At 38.4% G+C, this 21,581-nt stretch overlaps 1 protein-coding gene across 1 annotated transcript in view; it reads right to left on the reverse strand.

The window, feature by feature from the left end:
• Positions 1–1,562: 1,562 nt before the first annotated feature.
• LOC110166578 (Obg-like ATPase 1) overlaps positions 1,563–21,581 on the reverse strand; it is a 33,777-nt gene continuing 13,758 nt past the window's right edge. Inside the window, exons 5-8 of the mRNA XM_055151613.1 lie at positions 11,750–11,890; positions 9,392–9,488; positions 4,893–5,015; positions 1,563–2,009 (exon numbers count right to left, since the gene is read on the reverse strand). Coding sequence (XP_055007588.1) covers positions 1,908–2,009; positions 4,893–5,015; positions 9,392–9,488; positions 11,750–11,890 — 463 coding nt within the window. The 3' untranslated portion in view covers positions 1,563–1,907. The remainder of the gene's footprint in view (positions 2,010–4,892; positions 5,016–9,391; positions 9,489–11,749; positions 11,891–21,581) is intronic.

A 21,581-nucleotide genomic window follows, 5' to 3' on the forward strand; every position in this document is an offset into this window, starting at 1 on the left:
TCGTCTGAAAAAAAGAAAAAAAGAATCACCATTTTTATTCAATCTTTTTTGTTCCCATCAAAAGGCCATTTTGTTCTCGGCGGTCTTAATGGTTACAAGATATTCAGCAAAGCACCGCTGATCCGCGCCTCTTTGTTCGGACTCCCGCCGAGAATACAATCTTACTTTTGGAGCAGCCATACAATTCCATCAGCATAAACGCTTCACAAACACTCACGCTCAAAGTATAGGGCTGGAAAAACACTACTTCAGACAACAGGAATCCTTTTCTGCGACAGAACCACTACGGATTGGACCAACTTCTATTTTCATACCTTCAAAATTTCATAAAATTGAGTTGAGTTTTTGGTGGAAGAAATTGGTTTGAATGGATATCCTGGTTTATTCGCTGTGTATTTGCATTGTTCAGGGATGGGAGCAAGAAAATCTAAATCCAACAAGGGAGGTCCCAGTGAAAATGTAGGAGTAGCGTAAAACTGAGCTGCTCTATGTTTAAGTCTCTTGGTAATATAGAAATGCAGAGACAATATGGACAGCAATATATGACAGGAGACAATATGGGATACCAATGTTTTCCACAAGAGTTTCTTGATTTAATTTCGAGGAATAATTCAATTTTGGGGTAAAAAATGTCACTTATGGCATGGAATACACGCCATAGTTTCTTCTCCATTCATGTGCACACCACTGAACATAGTACTTCTTAAAGGTACATGCCCGATGCAATTTGTATGTAATTTGTTGTATTTTTCAGGCTCATACAGTGAGAGATACAGGACTACATTCATACCAGACTCCATACAACTGTACAATAACACACCCTTATGTAATCGATAACCTTGTGTCATGTCAATCACGGTTTCTCCTTATAACCTCTTCTATATAGCTGAGATATTTATTATATTTCTATATTTTTATTTTCTTGTGCATATACAATACTTAGTCTCTTGCTATTTCTACAACTTTTTTATGAATTTATTATTACCACTTATATTTTTTGCACTTTGTTATGATAATATATTGTGATGTGTGAGCTTCAGTGTTCAAATAATGACAAACAATTTCCCTTGTGGATCAATAAAGTCGAAATCTAAGTCTAAATCGAAGTCTAACTCTACCTTAGTCTCTTATATAATGATTTTGAATTTTTAACTTTAGTGAGCAGATCTACGTATCTATGTATGGAAATAAGATAAAAGACAGAAATTCTATAATTAATATGGCACTTAATTTATAAATACAGATTTTATAACTAGAAAATGTAAATTCATTTTTGTGTTTTTTTTTTCTTTAGTTACAACTTGTAGCTCCACATGTAACCCAGCCTCTGCACATATCAGCACACAGCCCGGCCCTCAGCCCCTCACACCTGCTCTGTGCATATGCCCTTCTAAAATCAGCCTTCACTTAACACGTAACACTGTGATTGTGTCCCCTCTGTCTCTGCCTTCGCCGCAGTCAATGTCAGCTGTGTCTTTTTAATTCTCTAATCAGCGCTGGGCAGAGGCGCTATCTCCGTCCCCCACTCGATACAGACATCCCACAACACAACCAAATCGCCTTTTTTGTCAAATGTTTTATTGAGTACCAACGTCTGGGCTACTGTAAAACACGTATTATCTGGCGGTGCGGGCTGGAGGAGCAGGTGCTTTTGTCCCCCCCTGTCAGCTGTGTCACCCGCTGGCAACTGTGATGGAGATTAATGAAGTATCTGGAGAGTAATACGCTGCTTCAAATACTGGAGTGGGGACTGGGAGTAAGGGATGGGGGGTCCTGTCAGATGTTATATGATATGTACAAGGGTGGGTGCGAAAAGTAGTCATGGTGGACAAATACAGAAATACAGAGGAGTACAGAAGAGGTGTGATGTGTAGGAAGAATAAAAAGGTAGAGTGGGTCTGTCTCTATCACTTCTTCTTGGGAGCGTTGGGTGCGTTGAATTTGAAAAAGATGATGTCGCCATCTTCCACGATGTAGTTGCGGCCCTGTTGTCTGTACTTGCCAGCTGCCTGCAAAAAAACAGAGAAATGTATGATTAGAAAATATACACCTTTGTCATTCACAATGTCTAAATTATATGTACATTTAGTTTTGATAAGAATATGCAGAGTAGAAGTATTGAAGATTTCCTCGATCACACCAACTGCATGAAAAATACAACTTCCACATGTGTATAGGAGCTTGTATATTTGCCCGCATTCAGTATTTTTCACTGCTGTTGTTTCATCTTAAAGCAGTGAAAAAGGCAATCCGTGTGTTGAAAGTGGCTGTCTCAAGTGTCCATAATAGTTCTATAAAAGTGGCTTTTGTTACAAATTTTGCCAGTGTGTAAAATATACCATGTAGTCTGAATGCAGAATTCACATGAATAAAAAGAACTAAACGAAGTCCATAAGCTATGATTTGTTTGTTTGTAAAGTCCAGAATGATATCTCTCTCTCTCTGTATTGGAAAAGCGTGTATTCTGGATCCCAAGCAAACTATTAGAAGCCCTTATCTCATTTTTCTTCTAAAATAGGAATAGATTTCAAAGTTATTTGTGAAAAATTTGAAAAAAACAAGCTTTATAAATTCAGAAGAAATTAAGTATAAACGTTTGTACATGTCAATTTTCAATCAATTTTCGATACTTACTTTGAATTTATTATTACCATTTATATTTTTGCTCTTATTATAATTTATTGTGATGTGTGAGCTACTGTGTCCAAATAATGTCTCTTGTGGATCAATAAAGTTTGTCCAAGTCTGTCTAAACTGTTGAATGTAAACTTGTAGAACATTGCATAGGAAAGAAAAAAGACACAGAGACCAAATCTGGAAACACATGTACGTACACCCCCTTTAATCCCCCTCACACGCTTACATTTGCTTAGCTGCTCTTTAACCAGCTGAGAGCAAATGTCATGCAGTATGTGGTCCCACTGAACACTTGTATCCATGTTTGACTGAGGAGGGGGGCTCTGATCTCCCCGCAGAGCCCGTAATCCCGCCCCCTGCCCAGTTTGTGCCCAATCTTACAATTTCACCACGCCTTTGATTAAATACACCATCCAACTTCTCCAGGAAACGTGCGTAACTTCTCTGATTCCCTTTGTGTATGCTAAGTGTTTGTTCTCCTTGCCTTGTCAACTTGCTATAATTGACTTGAAGTGCTACCACGGACAGGTTTATGCATTCTGGTTCTGCACGGCGCACAATTAATTAGAAGAATCAATGTGGCTTTAAAACGCTCAGGAGACCATTTAATCCGGGCTCGATACTCAGAAACAGTAGAGAGAGAGAGGGAGAAAGAGAGAGGGAGAAAGAGAGAGGGAGAGAGGGGAGGGGGGAATCAATGGCTATTTGTGATCCGCTAGTATGTATTAAAGCAGAAACGGCTAACTGGTTCATTTGCACTTGAAAGCAGCCATCTGGAGCAGCGAGCTTGGCTTAAGCAGATATGATTACTAATAATGTGATATCCCCCATACACTGGCCCCCTCATTCAGACTGGGCCTATATTCCCACAACTGGCGTTAAATAGCATAGGGCCTTAATGCTATAGGCTGCGTGTTCTTGTAAGGGATTAGGCAAGAGAGCGCTACACGGAGATGGTCTCGTACTCTCACAATGGTCAGACATCCCCAAGAGACCAGAGCGTTTCACCCACTGTTTGGAGCTTATGGGGGGAGTGGACAATACATGGGCACTGCATTAAATATCAAATACCCATTAAAAAGCTTGAATAGTAAATAGATTTTCATGTTTTCATAGGTTTAAAGTGGCCGTCTGACGTTTGAATGCACCATAATTACATTAGCGATAGTACTAGATAACATACATGACTAAGAAGGACTACACTCAATCGAATAAAAAGTCATCTTTAGCAAATGGCTCCCTACAGTGTTGATTATACACTGTGTACACTTTGATTATGAAATTACAGACTAATGTTAAAACTATGAGTATCAAATATATGTTTTTGTCAGTTTTATAGGATCGAGTGGGCTTGTTGTCCAAAGGTCACACCCACGTATTGTCCCTACAAATTCACCATGAAATCAGTTAGCGCACTCAGGGGACTAGAGCTGACACCGCTAAAGGGTTTACACAGTCTCATGTCATTAACGGACCCTTGCTTCACTTTATTGCTTACAGAGTTTCTCTTAATTGAAACAAGGTCACAGTTAATATGAGCATTTCAGAAGGGAAATACATATTTGTTTGCAAAATTATAAGATTTCTGAATATTGCTTTAGTAATTATAAGTATTTTAATAGATATAAAAAGTGACAAATCAAAATTCAGTATGATTCCTAGTTAGTTAGTTAAGAATTTTAATACACTTTAATAAACTTACATTACAACTATTTAACTCTGCTGACATTAGATGTGTGTTGGTATACAAAACATACTTCAACAGCAGCACATGTCACCAAAAACTGAAATAATCTCGATGTAAAAGTGAATATACTAATGTGTTTAATGTGGCAAAGTACACGTATAAACTCCCCAGACCTTCTCCAATTGAAACTAGTGAGTGTCCATAATGAAAATGAGCCATACAAGCCCATTCCTGTGGTCCTGATCCATGGCGCACTTTTCATTTGGAGCATTTCACACTTTGTTTAACTCGCCTCTTTACATCACTGTCACAGACCTGCGCCCGTGTAACTCCGTGCTCTGAGCCGGCAGTGTCTCTATAGATGTGCTAAACGCGTGGAGAGGTGAACAAGTGCTTCCAGCCGCCAGTTAAGACACATTGTGATAAGATATGCACAGCTGGAGCGCCCTGCCACTGTTTAGGCCCAGCTTGTCAGAAGTGGTGCGCGGTAATTCCTTCCCCTGAGTAAAGGTGAACTGTCTTCTTCACTGATCACTGGAGACTACTGCTCGTCTGGGCTCGGGCTCACCTTGACAGCGTTCTCACTGCCTTCCTCTTTAAAATCCTGGAATTTCATTACTTCGGCCATAATGAAGCCCTTCTCAAAGTCGGTGTGGATCTTCCCCGCAGCCTGTGGAGCCTTGGTTCCTTTCTGTCACAAAGAGGAGAAGAAGAAGAGAGAGAGGACAGTGAATTGTTTTGCTGGAAGATGGATTGCGCCGCGTGCCGGACATGCTGTTTGATAGGGCGATAGTGGACGGAGCAGTGCAGGGAGGTGGGTTTGGTTCGGGGGTTGCTGATTTGAGGATAGCTTTCCAGTCGGTTGTGCCCCACGCTAGGCCAGCCTGGACACAGATAAGACAGCAGCGCTGCTATCAATGCATGTGTGATTCCCATCCCCTGGAGGTATTGATTTCTGTCCAAGCAATCTGTGCTCATTGTGGGTCGCTGCCCTGCTCTGTGGTCAGAACACTGAGACCCGGTGAGCAGACAGGGGCCAGGGCACAGGACCCTACAGCATTATGGGCAGCACCTATAGGCACTCTGAGATACATGAGCTTTATGCAATCAACACAACAAGTGGACTAAAATACAATTTACATTCATGGTCTTAGCCCAGGTAGTGCAGTGTTTGGAGACTGGTTTGGTGGTGCAAATCCCACTCCCACTGTTATTGTGTCCTTGAGCAAGACACTTCACATCAAATTCCTTAATGTAAAGTGTGTTGAGTGTCCAAATGTAATAGTATAATGTACAGTATATCTGACAATTCTCCACTAAAATAAAATTAAACAAAATAAGTACCTTGATTTATGTTTGGATTTTTAAAATTGTATTATTATTATTATTTTATATAGGAGGTTATTATAGGTTTTTTATAGGTTATACCAACAGAAAGCAAATGTCAACAAGAATACCTCACTGTAACACAGAGAGAGTACGACAGACATGTCAAACTCAGGCCTGGGGGCCAAATTTGGCCCGCGATATAATTATATTTGGCCCACAAGATCATATCAAATATGTATTAGAGCTGGCCTACTGGCTACAGATAGGCTATAGAAACATTATTTATTTAAAATGTTGTTATATTATGCTTGTTCTGGATTCAATGTTTAAGCAAAACTATTATTAAACATTTATTTTAATAAGAAAAGGTTTAACATTACATATCATTAACATTACAAGAGAAAACATGCAGATGTTGTTGAAATATTTCAATAAATATTTAGTTTAGCTCATAACTTAGTCTCAGTTTTTAATTTTGGCCCACTGTGAATTTGAGTTTGTCACCCCTGGAGCAGGAGATGTGATCCAGAGCAACTTTGGGCTCAATGCAGGGCACAACCTGGCCTTGTATATAACAGGAATTCTGTTTTGTAATGAGAGCTTTCACTTGACATGCAGAATCATATTTTTTATTAGAACATAAATAATCTTGGTACATTACGACACAAGTTAATACATTTGACGTTACCAATAAATTCCAAAAAGTAAAATTTTATTGGGTAGCAGTAGCATAATTAACCATATTAAATCTTACACCTACAGACAGAATGCAGCTCTGAGTCCCAACTGGAGTGTGGCCTGATAAAAGTGTGTGATTTATATGCGTCTGAAAGAACGCCGGGCGTGAATGACAAATGATGTGCGTAACTGACGTGTGTGTAGTGCATCACTCCTGTCTGCTCTCTGGCTCCTGCGTCTGTGCTCAGGAACTGGTGAGCACTTTTAATTATGTATATAATCAGGTTGGGGTCAACATATTTCATGCCAAAAGAATGATGCGTATTTAATGACTCTAATACATTACCATCTCTTCGCAATCTCATTGACGGAGCGCTCGCCAGTTTAACTACCATTAATCAGCATCAAGGTTTGTCTATGCTGAGAAAAATAGATTAAGGGTGGATTTTTTTTCCATAAGGTGCACTACAAGAGAGCCACATTGTCCTAGTTAAGAGCTATGCAGAGGGAGCTGATAGATAATGGTCACCTCGAGGCTGCCTAATAAAGCATGTTAAAGGATTTGGGTACACGACATTACTGAGTGGAGTTTTTACAATGCAAGATGTATTGGCTTAATATAGTTAGTCAGTGATGCTTACCTGACTAAATGCTCTTCGCACACAATCAAGGCCTGGTGTAATCGCTTATGTGTAAGAGGAGAGGCTTTGAAGTGTGAGGGACTTGGGGAGTAAACAGCCAAAGCTACAATCACTCAAAAACACTGTTGATGTCACTGCACTAGAATGTAATGTGTCCCGTAAAAAATACTACACAAATGCGGTGAGCTCATGTCCTGCTCTGGCCTGTAAACAGTGAGCCGTAAACACTATTAAAGACTAGCTTTACAGGTCCAGTGGTAAAGTCTAATGAGCTGAAGAGAAAAGAGGGAGGTGGTTAAGAAAATGAGAAATTCAAAATATGGATAGCTATATGTATTGTCCCTACAAATTCACCATGAAGTCAGTCAGCAGACTCAGGGGACAACAGCTGACACTGCTTAAGGGTTTACACAGTCTCATGATTGACTCTTGCTTACAAACTTTCTCTTTATATTTTAAAAGTTCACAGTTAATATGGGCATTCCAGAGGGGACATACATATTTGTTAGCAAAATTATAACATTTGATTTCTGAGTTTTGAGTTTAAGATAATTTTTTTGAGATTTATGTATTTATTTTGAGCAAGTAAGAAATGTACATTCTTTTACAACGGAACATAACATTAATGAAATCATAGCAGAAATAACAACAACAAAAATTAAATAAATAAAAAATTGGCCCAAAAAGGAGTAGGAAGAAGAAAAATTATTGAATCCCACTCCCTCTTCTAATCTAATACAATGAGCTTTCTTATGAATTTTACATTAAACTATATGAACTATTTACAAGTGCAGACAAAGAGTCACTGTTACAGTTCAGTAACATAAATTGATTTTGAATTATGCTTTAGTAATATTGCTTTAGTAATTATACTGTGTAAGTATTTTAATTCATACAAAAATTGACACATCAAAAATCATTATAATTTGTAAATCTTGGCCTACTCTAGTGAATATAACTAAGTAAGATTAGTTTTTTACACAATCTTAGAATATTCAAGAATATTCAAAGAAGGTTTTAATACATAGAAATGTACACTGGAGCTATTTCAACCATTTAACTACAGGGAGGGGGGCGCAGGATTAAGAAATGAGACGTTTGAAATATGAAGCTGTAATTTGGACACCTGTACTTAAACTAAAATCCTTGCACCAAAATCTTCATTTCATTTTGTAAATCCTACATAGGCCAAGTTGTCTCTTCTGTCTTTTACATCAATGAAACATGACGTATATTTTATTACATTAATGCTGCTTTATTAGTACATTTCCAAAGGTACTTCAATCCCATTATGATGCTGACAAAACAGATGGCCATTACAACTACAAGCATGTAATTACTAAAAAAAAATATTTATTAAATTAATAAATAACAAAACTGTATATGAATTAAAGATATTTATAATTACTTGAAAATTAAAATTGATCCACTGCTTTCAATAGAATGCAGTAGTAATTCCTAAGTAGTAGGTTAAGGCTAAACAGCAGGACTCTGAGAAAGTGTTAATTGATTTCCACGTGCATTAAATTGTATGAGTCAAACTTTGTAGAATAAAGAATTGCTTATTTATACTAGAATAATTTGATTCAGACATAAAATCATGATTGACTTAAAATTTTAAATTGCACAAATCCATAAACCTAATGTACATATAAACCTACATATCATATCTATATAATTAGATGCTATTCATAATATTTTTTTCTTTTTTTATTTGCAATTTCATTTAATTTCATTTATTTATTTTGAGCAAGTAAGTATGCATGTATCCAGCACACTTAATGTAGATTTTCTTATATAAGCTCAAATAGGAGAGGAAAGACGACATGTGTTAAATCACACGTATGATAATCTAATAAACTTGGACATGAGTCGTCTATTACATTCCCAGTGTTTGCAAAAATAGCACCAGTGTCTGCATGTTAGCACAATACGAGCATGTAAATCCAACACCTGTATTGATGTAACCTGTGTGAAACCGCGTGGACTCAGAACAGCGTGCGGACTGGCCAAGGGGGGGAGACACGGGGGGGACACAGCAAGAGGAGGAGCCCCCGTGAGCCCCACAAACTCTCCAATGAAAGAGCACATCAATTCTAGCACAGACACCCTTCGTCACACAGATTAAGCAGCCACAATGCTCCTCGCCTTATCTCCAACGGCAGGAGGAGGCCGTCCGATTGGTGCCGGATGGAAAGATTCTCACGCACGTAATGGGCAAAATCAATTGTTGCTGTTCCTCAATCAATGTGGTCCCCAGTTTCACCGTTCAGCGCCTCACCAGTAAATTGAAGTTATCCCTGGCCTGTAATGACCGGCTAAAGCAGCACCATGACAAAGTTGAGAGAGTGTGATATGGGAGCGGGTGGCGGCAGCAGCAGCGTGGAACTGTGGATGTTGATTGGCTGTTGTCTCTTACCCGTATAGTCCAGGCCCGCACCTCATCCGGGCCCGCAGTGAAGAAGTATTCCAGCTGTAGAGCCGCGTAGCCAGTCTTGATGATCTTAGTCAGAGCACTGGAGGAGACAGCCAAGTGTTAAAGGTGCATTGTGTAACATTTCTGGTGGAGGGTCCATCAAATGCTTTTCTCCATGGAGATGTTATTACTTTGTCTGGAATGTTTCACAGTATGGCATTAAACCTTTCGACCTTGGAGACCAAACTAGACAAAGTTACAGCAGAGAGTAGGGATGTAACGATATTCAAATCTCACGGCACAATATTTGCATGATACACATCTCATGGTACGGCATTTATATGCTACTTTTCCTCTTAAAATGCCTTAATTCAAACTAACTATCTAAGGTTTAAAAGTGCTTAAAACAGTTATTTTTTCATGTAGTTTGCACCAAAACAAAGCAAAGGATCATGGTTGATGTAGTACCCTCTGTTTTTTTTTTTTAGCTATTGCTGCACCATAACAATGAATTTAAGCAAAGAAAGTTATGATTCAATATATATGACGATACAATATCACGGTATTTTGGTTATTGTTTCATCCCTAGTAGAGAGGCAGCTCCGTTCAGTCTGAAAACCTGGAACAGTCTTCCTGAAGAAGTGAGACAGGCCAGTACTTTGACGCTGTTTAAATCCAGGCTCAAAACGGTTCTGTTTAGCATGCGTGCATATGACTGAAAGGTTTTCATTCCACACTCTTCTCTCTAATTTATGTAATTAATGCCTCGCTCTCTTTTAAATTTTATGATGATTATTTATGTTTTAATTTGTTTTTATTGTGCTTTTAATGTATTTCTTATTCTGTAAAGCACTTTGAATTACATTGTGTACAAATTGTGCTGTACAAATAAACTTGCCTTGCCTTGCCTTTTTCTAGGTATTTCTGAGCTATAAAAAGGCCTGTAACTGAATAAATATAAGACAGAGCCGTTTAATGTCATACTGTGTAACATTCCAGATAGAGCAATGACATATTCATAGAAACAAGCAGGTGATGGATCCTCCACCAGAAAAGTTACACAATGCACCTTTAACAAAATGGGATGTTAATGCAACTTTAATTTCTGAAATATCTTACTCTTTCACATAACATTTAGGCCTACACAATTTTCAAACTATGATCTGTCTATGTCTCTCTGGAAAGTTGAGGAAATATCCGTGGACAGCAAAATGAGGAGACCAGAATGGCTTTTTAGTTAAACAAAAGTTAAGCAAATCAAACAATTACTTTTAACTGAAAATGTTCTTATGAGTTTTCTATTATTATTATTATTATTTTTTTTTTTTATCTAAAAGAGTACCTTACTTACCTTACCTACCCAAATCCAACAAAAGCCGTAATCTATCAAAGCTGCTTCCACTCTCCAGAACTGTAAAACCTGATTTAATAGACTACTCTATGTGCAATGGTCTTAAAGGGCGCATATTATATAATTTTTGATCTGTTATAATGTTGTTGGCTCATCAAAAACAAACCTGGAGCTGTGTAGATTAAAACAGAAAATAGATTTGGATAATTTCAGACCTGGAATTTCCAATCTCTACTGAACAAAAGGCAAAAAGAGATGTTTATTTGAAAAGTACAGCTTCATGACGTCACAACTGGAAATGGAGACTAATAATGCTGCATTACTCAAACATGTGTGAAAGAAACAAAACACAACTCCGGCTATGTTTTTGAGGAGGTAACAACATTTTAACATGGCTTAAAGCTCACAAGAGTCAATTTTGCGTAATATAGGCCCTTTAAAGTATAAAATATTACTGTCCCAAAAGGAAAAAAAAATACATTGTAACAGAAGAGTTTGCACTGACTTCACAACTGGTAACTCAGTGAAGCAGTGGTACCTTCAAACTGAATACTGCCCTTTTGAGCGTTCCATTTATTAAGATAATTCCCATTCATTCCTGTACAAACTCATTAATTGACGAAGATAGGTCACTTCATTTCAAACCCCACATTCAACTCTCCATTGGTCCCTTTGATTAATTACAAAGCTGCACAGTCATTTAGCGTTTTTAAGAATTCACCACGACTCCTCTCCTTCTCCTCACGATTTCTCTCTCTGTAGACATTTTCAGACCAGAACAATACAGCAGAATGCCCAAGTTATAATTATACCTACAGATGACAGATGACAGTTAAAAACTTCATTTAGAGGAAAACCCTTTTGACTGAGTTGTTCGGTAAGAAGAGGGATCCTTGGCTTTATGATGGTAATTAGCCTGCCATTTATTATTCTATCAGCACATGCAATTAAAGGAGTGCATGGAGGACACGCGTGATAGTGCGGTGCTGGGGGACTGCATGCTAATTAACCTCTGAGTCTTGTGCTCCGAGCAGTAGGCCTGGCTCTCCTCCTCCGTCATGTCCTGGAGCCGATTCTCCAAACCGCCGCTGAAGGGAATGACCAGGGCACCAGGGTCGTGACTGTCCACCCACTCCTTGATCTTCACCAACCTGAAGAACACACGGAGAGAGGGATTACAGGGTGGGGAGGTTCAGATGACACCACAATATTCTCTAGGTGAATACATTTTAATGCAGTCGGGGGACAGTTTGAAAAGATACACGTAATATTTCTAGTGGAGGGTCCGCCACCTGCTTAAACTTATCTATCACAAGGGAGACAAACAGGTTACATCACTACACTAGTACAGTGCATTACAATTTAGATCTGTGGAGAGTTGTCCTCTATTCACAAAAGGAATTAGTGCATTTTTGAGCAATCAAAATACTTGTAATAATGAATAAATGCTGTATGGAAATGTTTAAAGTCATACCATGGAACATTCGAGGCAAAGCAATGACATCTCCAAGTATACAAGATGTTAGATGGTTGAATTTTGAATTTGGTTATTTCATGGCAAAGTACAGTTAATAAATAGTGAAAACTGGCTCTTGACCACCAATTGTGAGAATAGACACAATGTAGATCAGGGGTCTCGGGAGCTACCAGTAACTCTCCACCTCTTTCCAAGTAGCTCGCCAAAGGATTTCTGAATTATACATATTGTGCTGAATGACTCAAATTTGATCATCTACTATTGAAAATGTATAATTTTGATGCCTAACTTTGTGCACTAATAAATGGATAAAGGCTTATGTTTTAAAGGTATCTATCTGTTCCCCATCGAAGGCTTTCCTATGCTCAATTTCTTGTGAGCACAGGAAAATTAGTAGCTCTTTGGCATTTTGTTTTTGTAAAGGTAGCTCACCGGAAGAAAAAGGCTGGAGAGGCCCCTGATGTAGATTAGTAGTGGAAAGTGGTGTGGACTAGGCCTGTCACGATAACACATTTTGAAGCACAATATATTCCAACAGAAAAATATAACAATAAATGATAATACTGAAATTATGATACATATATAAAACATAATTAAGCTGCAACAAATAAATATCAAATGAAGCAATAATTAGTTGTAAAAGTGACTTATTCAACCCTCTACAGCTCAAAATTTATTGTATCACAAAAAATATGACTGCAAAGAAACTGTACATATGATAAATATTGAGCCCAAAAAATATATTGTTCCAGCTTTCATATATTGAACGATAAGTCGATATAGTAATTATCGTGACAGGCCTAGCGTGGGCGGTAAGAGATGGTTATAGAGGGTCATTTAAAGAACTATATAAAAATGAAAACAGGTTACGTATTATCTGGGAAAGGATGATAACATGATTGATTGATTACTGGACTGGTGACAGGCGCCAGGATAATTTTGGGAATGAATATGAGAATAGACAGTGTTGTGTGTGAGAAAACCAGGGAGGGTAAATGTAAATGATGAAGTAGTGACTGAGCAATGGGACAGTTTTTATTAGTGTATGTCTAGTGTTTTAAACTAGACACTGTCACTTTTTTGTTTTGCTGTTTTTTTAAAATAAAACTTAATAAATGCCTAAATTTTAAAAAGATGAAGCACCGTCTGAGTCTGAGCAAATATTTATATAAACCACTTTTGTTTGGGCATAAACAATTATACCTTAAATACAGTATTCTAGTATTATAGTCTAAATATATTTGTCATCAGATGAGTCAACATAGAAAATAAAAAGAAAAGAACCCAGCACACTACCGAGGGAAAAAAGCTTAGATCCGATATGGCATCTCATTATATTACATGGGTTATTTCCTCCAAAGGGTAGGAATGTTAGAGTAAGAAATATGCAAACTCCAATTTGATTTGGTGCTGAAATTAAGTGTCTTGATTGCATCCAAGCAGTTCACATTGACATGATTAGTACATCATTTATAAAGATTGATTTAATTTCTACCACATTTTAGGCCAGTGTGAGCGTAACTAAAAGTAATAAGACTCAGAGCACGCAAATGGGAAAACTGCTAAATTTTTAACTTTAATTTGTGTCGGAAACGGCTTTATTTCGTCTCATTGTGGCCATCTTCTCTGTTCATTCCGAGCTCTGAAGTCTGAAACTCCCCTCACTTTAAACACTTTTGTCATTTTCCTCTGGTTTGCTGTTCCCGTGCAGCAGGACGCCTGACATTGCGGACAAAGATATCCTTGCACCTAATGGTAACCCTCGGCCAGAACAATACAAGGGAGTTAGGGCAATTATGAGATTAGCTGGACGAGAATCCCAGGCCAGTGATTGGTCAGATTTCTCCAAACAACATCACATAGATCTATTCTCTCACACGGGGCTCCTGGGCTGGATTGATTTAGAGGGCCCCCATCATTATGTGTAATCCGAGTTTCCTGTTTAAAGCCTTTAAGAATCAAAGAGTAGGAGGGACAGGACACCTCAATACTACGGCTATTCCAATAACAATGTCACCATTTTATCACCTACAGCACCATATCACACATCCAATCTGATCAATACAGTTACATGAGCAGAAAGAGGTCAGGTAGGGCAACAGGTTTATGTACTGGAAAGATACACATTAAATTAAATAACAAGAACCTGGAGTAAATGACATAATATATTGTAGACATTATATGAAACATCTTTAGAAAGTGTATTATTACATATATATGTGTATATGTTATTTCAAAACAAAAGGACAACAAATAGAAAAAGTAAAGACCATTGCATGCATAATAAAAACTATAATTTATAATTATTTAAAAATAAACTATAGACTAAGAGTAAAGAATAGAGTGCTTTAGACCTCAGCAGGTGAAAAGAGTTGACCCATGGACCCATGGTCTCTGAAACAGAAGAGAAATAGTCACTAAATCATCAACAGTGAGCTCAGTGGTTTTATTAATTTCAAATACTTGAATACTGTGAGTGAAGGAGCATCTAACTCTTCTTTACCTTCAATCCTGACTGGATTTGATCTGCAGCTTGATGTCAGAGCTGTCCAACTTGGTCTACACACCATTACACTACAAGGTATTATTGTAAAAAAAAGTTTTGTTTTTTTTCTTTTTTCAAATACTTAAGCAAAAGTACTGAAAAATAATTAAAGTGTTCATTGCACAACAGACTATCAAAAATATCTACTAAACTAGTGTGTAATGTCAGAATAAGAAATTGACTTAATTGACATATTAAGTGGAAAAAATGTTGCTAGTTTCAATGAGGTATTTCTTGTCTTTTACTGACTGAGCAGTGTTTGAGTCAAAGGTTTTAGATTGTGACAAACAGAGTAATTAAATACTGGACTTGGACTCATGACTCATAGGACCTTATTTTAATGACCTAGAATTGGATTGGGCCTTGAACAATGACAACTGGGACTGGGACATGGCTTGGTTCAATAAGGACTAGAACTTGTGACTCTACCATAGACCGTATACATGAGCGGACATAGGTAACGCACTAGCCGCCACGTGCCAAATAGGAACTGCTCCAGGAGACTCTTCCGGCTCCTTCTGACCCTGGCTCCAATTGAGTTACACTGGGATCTTGTCGCTCGTCTCCCTGTAACTGCTGCATTGAGCCTCGTCATTTTGGGCTTAAAATGTTCGTATTAGCCCGCTCTACATGAACCTGAATTTTTTTTTTCACTGATTTGTCCATCAAAAAATCCTATTCATAACATAGAGCCTGGCTCCAGATTTGCTCCTGTAACCGTGAGCATTACGAGCCTCATTTAAGCGGCGCTGAACGTGATGGGTGACGTCACACTCGCTTAGTCCTCTTCTATTATACAGTCTATGGACTCTACATCGACCCTGATGACAAAGAACATTATGCAAGTGTTAATTCAACTTGGGCAGTTTTTGCTTAATTTTATGTTTGCACTGCAGGAAATATTCAAAATAAACATAAATAGATATGATCGACAAACTTAAACATCCATATAGTGTTATATTTAGTTATTTCAATAATAGTGCTCCATTTCAAGAGCACAAATGCACAGTTGCCCCAGAAGAAGTCTGGTTTAGCAAACGACTGACTGACTGGTCTAGACTCACAAAGTTCAGTTTAAACATCTTTGTTGGTGTGTATCTTGTGCTGATTAGTTGATTACATTTTAGTAATGTCCAGATTGGCATAACTTAGTCATGGTCACATTTTTATATAGTGCTTTTCCACCTTCGAGGCACTCAAATGACTTTATATCAAGGAACCACACACAGATACTGGGGGAGAGGTGTCTTGCCTAAGGACACAGCGACACCATGAACACGTAATGAGTATTTGAACCACTAACCTTTGAATCAGAGGACAAAATTCAACTAGCTGAACTATTGTCACTTCCGTAAATAGTCCATCAAACATCTGGACATGAAAGCCAAAGTGTCCGATAGTTACAGTGGGTCAGAAGAGAATCACGTGGACCTTTATTCCTGACAATACCTCACATATTCACATGTGCTCTGCTCAGATCTATTAGCCCAGACAGGAAGCGTACCCTAATATTTCCCTCTCCGCTCTTATTGTGTGTGTTCGGCTGACGTTTGACTGCCACCGCAATAAGGAGCTGGCTAATGTCTCTGTAATAACGTGCAAAATAAAACACATTTAGTCAGATCCCAAAACGTGAAACACAGGAGACCGCGGTGGGCTCTGAGCGGGGAAAAATCCAATCTGAGATAATAACAGCTGTAGTTTGTCACTTTGGGCGCACAGCTGTCTATTTGGTGGCACGTTATTTGCATTCCTCAGGTACGGCGTTGTTCTCTCCGGGTGCTTGAATAATGATCACAAATCACTCTCTCCGAACCAGTCAAGGGCTGTGATCCCGTGAATAGACCATTGTACCTGAGACTGTAATTGGTGAAGACTTGACAGAGCCGGAGCCAAGGCAGCCGAGTAACAAAGAGACTCTTGGTGCAGGGTTGAGGGATGATTTTAATAATGTGAAGGCGAGATGGAGAACAAATGAGCGCGGGGGTCTAGGGGGTCTAGGGGGTCCGGGTCCTGACTGACTAGCACCAGGATACACCCCCTTCAAGCTAACTCCCCCAAACAAAGCACTGTCAATTAAGAGCTGCTGTCCTCCGTCAACACAAGGCCCAAATCTGGCTCTGACAACTTCTGCACAATTTGGTTCTTTGTCCGTTCCAATTATTCGAACCAAAACTCAACATGCAAAGGTAAATTGGGGAATGTTTATGTAAAATGTGAAGCCGTCTTTTCAGTGTCTTTTGTGATTTGAAAACAACGAGAGCATCTATGTCACTCGCAATATTGTTATTCCAGCTTTTCTAATAATCAAATTTGACAGTGGAATATTTTTACTATACCTTGTTGGATTCAGCTTAAATATCAACAGTGGAAAACATACCGTAGAATATAAGAATCAAAAGGTCTCTCATGATTTTGATATGATACATGATACATGTCTTGCAATAACATAATAACACTGTTTTGTAACACATTTGTACAAAATTATCAAATATTCAACTATATACAGCACATATATCACTATTTTGTATGAACTAAATACATTTTGACAACAGTATTTCTTTCTTAAACTACTTCCCGTGCTTGTAATACATGTACAGTGACTTTGTTTATTTTTGGAAAAGCAGAAAGAGGACTGTAGATGACGTGCTGTGTCAGTGTACAGTATGTTATTATGTTCCTTTGCTTCCAATAAAACTTCAGAGGAAAAAAATAATTACTTCCTGCCCGAACTAATTCATCAAAACAGTGAATATGTCAAGTGTATTGCATAAACAAGTTTTCTTTGTCTTGTCAAGCAACAAATTTGAGCGCTGTCATAATAATAATGTAATAGTATTTTGCAGAATATACCATAAAATACTCACTACTGCCCAATATATTAATACAGTATCACAAAATGTATTCAATAATTGTATTTTTTTTCTCACCTCCAAATCACATCTTCACACAGCCGTAATGAGAAGTTTTGAATCAATTTCTTTGTACATCATTGAAAATAGATCAAATCAAATACATAGCAATTTTACAGCACAACTTTGGATTGCCATCAACAGAGACTACAATCTTTAGTTTAACAGTGTGTACATTTACATAATTATTTAAATTCAAAATAACTGTGTTTGAGCATGTTTTTCACTTCTATTTCGCTCCAGCTCTGAGTGCTACTCTCAGCTCTGCGTTAACACAAAGATTCAGCACTTCCTACTCCTATATCCTCCTCCTTCTGAACAAATGATGCCTGAAATTTTTATTCTTTTTATAATGGAATTCCAATGGCCTTCGCTGCAAATCAAGTGGAAATTTTTGCATATCAAGTGGGAAAAATTAAATGTTAACCACGTTTTAATGTGATTAAGGGTGACAGGGACATTATTTCTGCTAATCACTCACCGACTTGAAGACTCAAGCTGTATTTGTGCGTTTTTTCTGCTCCTCTCCATTCACAATACACTTTTAGCTTCTTTACATTAGCTAGTACTTGTCATATGTGAACAGGCCATGAATTATTGAGGAAGTGATTAGAGCTGGTAAATCTGAAAGTGATACTAAACAAACAGCTCGTTTGTCAATCTGCTTATCCTCTATCTGAACTAGCGTCGGGGCGTAATGTTAGCTTTAGGCACTCCACATCTAATCTAAAGAACAATATACGATGGAACGACAAAATGGAAAAACAATTGTCGCTTCCACAACAGGCAGGCATTTGAATGGGGATGTCCCACGGGGGGCCACCCTCTGGGGCCAGTCTATTTGTCTTTTTGTGTGGGAATCTTGACGGGGGATAATTCCTGTGTTTCCGCATGCCTGGGGCTTCTCTGGGCTCCGCTGCTGCTTTGATCTGCTTAAAGGAGGAGACAATGGGAGCCGCTCAAGTACAGGGCCAGCAGCTACCTGAGACAATGACCCAGGCTGCTCTGAGGCCCATTCATACAGGTGGGCCTTATTAGAAAAGCTTAGGCCTGTTAAGCTGTAAAGGGTGGGACAACACCTCCACTTTAAGAGCTCCTTTCACATGCGTTAGGGCTAATCTGTTATACCTGCACCCTCCACTGACACGCCCACAGGTGCAGCATAGGTCCCACACATAGGCCTGTCAAGATAAAAAATTTTGAACTGCGATATATTGCTGAAGTAAATATAGATGATAGATGTGACTAGGTCAGGAATCGGAATACACTAGACGGTTTGCAAGAACCCCAGAAGTTGAAGACCGCACACCGACCAGTCAGCGAAGAGCTGTGAAGCCATGATGTCAAACTCAAGCGCCTCTCTGGGTCCCTTTTGTGGTAGAGCACAACAGTAAACAAAGTGGTTGTGATGATGTAGACGAAGGCATACATTCTGTGTAGGCAACAACTCCCGAGATCGAGGATTTAAAGCCGTAACAAAGAGAATGTTTGGTGAGTTTATCAAGGGAAAAGACATTATTGCCCTTCGTCCTACGGGATTGAACGCATTGCATACGTCACAACCAAATAGCAACAAATGGTTCAAATAAAAAAGTATCCGCCTACCATCAAGCGAACGAATGCTGCGAGGTCAGACGGTTTCCACAAAGTGAAACCGATTGATGAATAAGGCTAGGTGACAGGCCCTCCACCAGAAAAGTTACACAATGCACCTTCAATATAGATGAGAAACGGTAATATTGAAACCAAACTATAAAGCAGAATTATCTTAAAAAGTACTTTAAATGTACAATATTATTAAATATTGTTGAGGTGCAATAAATAAACAGCAGATTGCAACACTTTAGTTTAATTAGTTTATCATTTTAGTTCATAACTCAACCTCCATCAGCTCATCTCTTATCATACTGCAAAAAAAGATAAAACATTTCCCACTAGTGCAAAGAAAATGTACACACAATAAATATTAACCCCTAAAAATTATTGTTCCATCTGTCATATACTGAAGGAGAGGTCAATATAGTAATTATCGTGACAAGCCTACATGGCACTAATAAACTCAACAGTAAATTATAGGAGGGAGGTGAGAGCCTGCAGTGTCACAAATACATGAACAGGTCAGACTTGTATTGTTTGTATTGTACTGTTTTATATTCTACCAAATGATTTTTTCAGAGCCTAGTCTACTTAAATCCGTGTATCATCCGTTCATTAATTTTTCAAAATAAAACCAAAAATAAGAAAATGAAAAAACTGTTATTTTCTTCATTATTTGTCTCCAAAACCAAAATGAAAAAATGAAAAATCTATTTTTTTTTTTTTCAGTTTTCGATTTTGTGTTTAAATGAATAATGGAAAAAACGGATCATAGCCGTTTCCTGTATCGGTGACTTAAACTACAATGCTGGACTTTTGCACTGCATATGGACTAAAACAGGACTAAAACAGGACTGAACCAGGACTAAACTGGTCTCAGTCCCGGTCTCAGTCCAGGTCTCAGTCCTGGTCTGATCCCTGTCTGAGTCCCGGTCTCAGTCCTGATCACCTGACACTCTACGTGGGCACACCTCTGGGCCCGTCCCAAAACTCAGTCATGGTTTAGTCCTGGTTTAGTCCTGGTTTAGTCCTGGTTTATACCTGGTTTAGTCCTGTTTTAGTCCTGGTTCAGTCCGTATGCCGTGCAAACGTCCGGCATTGCAGTTCAAGTCATGAAAATGGGAAACGGCTGTTACCCGTTTTTTTCCATTTTTCATTTAAACCCAAAATTGAAAAAAAAAAAAAAGTTGTCCATTGTTTCATTTTGGTTTTGGAGACAAATAATGAAGAAATTATTATTTTTGGTTTCCTTATTTTTGGTTTTATTTTGAAAAACTAATGAACGAATGATGCACGGGTTTACTTAGCCACCTCATTTGAAGGAGTTTTAAGGATAGCTTAGACTAAAAGACAAATTTTATAGATTCAAAAGAGAAACGATACACTAAAATTTTAAATAGTAAAAATTTGGCAAATAATTTACAATTGCACAGATTTGTATGAGTACGTATTAGAGGCTATCCGTGGGTTGCAGAGTGATGAAAAGTAAGTGATGAAAATCTAGTACCGTTGCTGTCTTTTGGTCAAAAGTTTTGAAGATATCACCTATAAACAGGAAGTTGAAACCTGACTGTATTGTATTAGTTTAAGAAAAAGTTTTCTGACAATTTCAAATGCCATTCTATTCAAATTACTCAAGATAACTATTATTTGAGCAATTAACAGATATGCAATGGACTGTCTGAACTCACCCAAACAAAATAAACAGAAATGTTAATAGCATGCTTTTTCCTTATCCTGTGTCTTATTTTAACAGTCTCTCTGAGCTTTGGGAGACAGACATGAGAGGTATAAGCTCATGGTGTCTTTTGAGGCTGGGACATCAGGGGGCCTCAGTGGGAAGCTTTTCATCCTCCCAGTTAGTGGTGAGCTCCTGAGCGCACGAGGAGGAGAGGGAGAAGAAGAGAGGAGAGAGGGGAGATGAGAGAGAGATGAGAGAGGAAAGAGGAGAGGAGAGACGGGAGATGAGAAAGACGAGAGAGAGGACCGAGCTGACAGGACAGAAGAGAGAGAGGAAAGAAGAGAGGGAGACAGAGAAGAAAGGAGAGAAGTAGGCCTGCCATGATAACAAACTTTGAAGCACAATATATTGCTAAATTGATAAAAAATAATATTAAAGCTACTTTATGCCACTGATACAACAAATAAGAGAAAGAGGAGAGAGAACAAGAGAGAGAGAGGAGCTGGGAGCAAAGACAGAGGGAAGAGAGAGAGGAGAGGAACGGGAGAGAGGACAGAGGAGAGAGGGGAGAAGAGCTGGGAGAGAGGGGGCGGAAGAGAGAGAGAGAGAGAGAGAGAGAGAGGGGAAAGGA

This window comes from Boleophthalmus pectinirostris, unplaced genomic scaffold, assembly GCF_026225935.1.
Source record: "Boleophthalmus pectinirostris isolate CB_2022bp ecotype Guang Dong unplaced genomic scaffold, ASM2622593v1 HiC_scaffold_1, whole genome shotgun sequence".
Taxonomy (NCBI): Eukaryota; Metazoa; Chordata; class Actinopteri; order Gobiiformes; family Gobiidae; genus Boleophthalmus; species Boleophthalmus pectinirostris.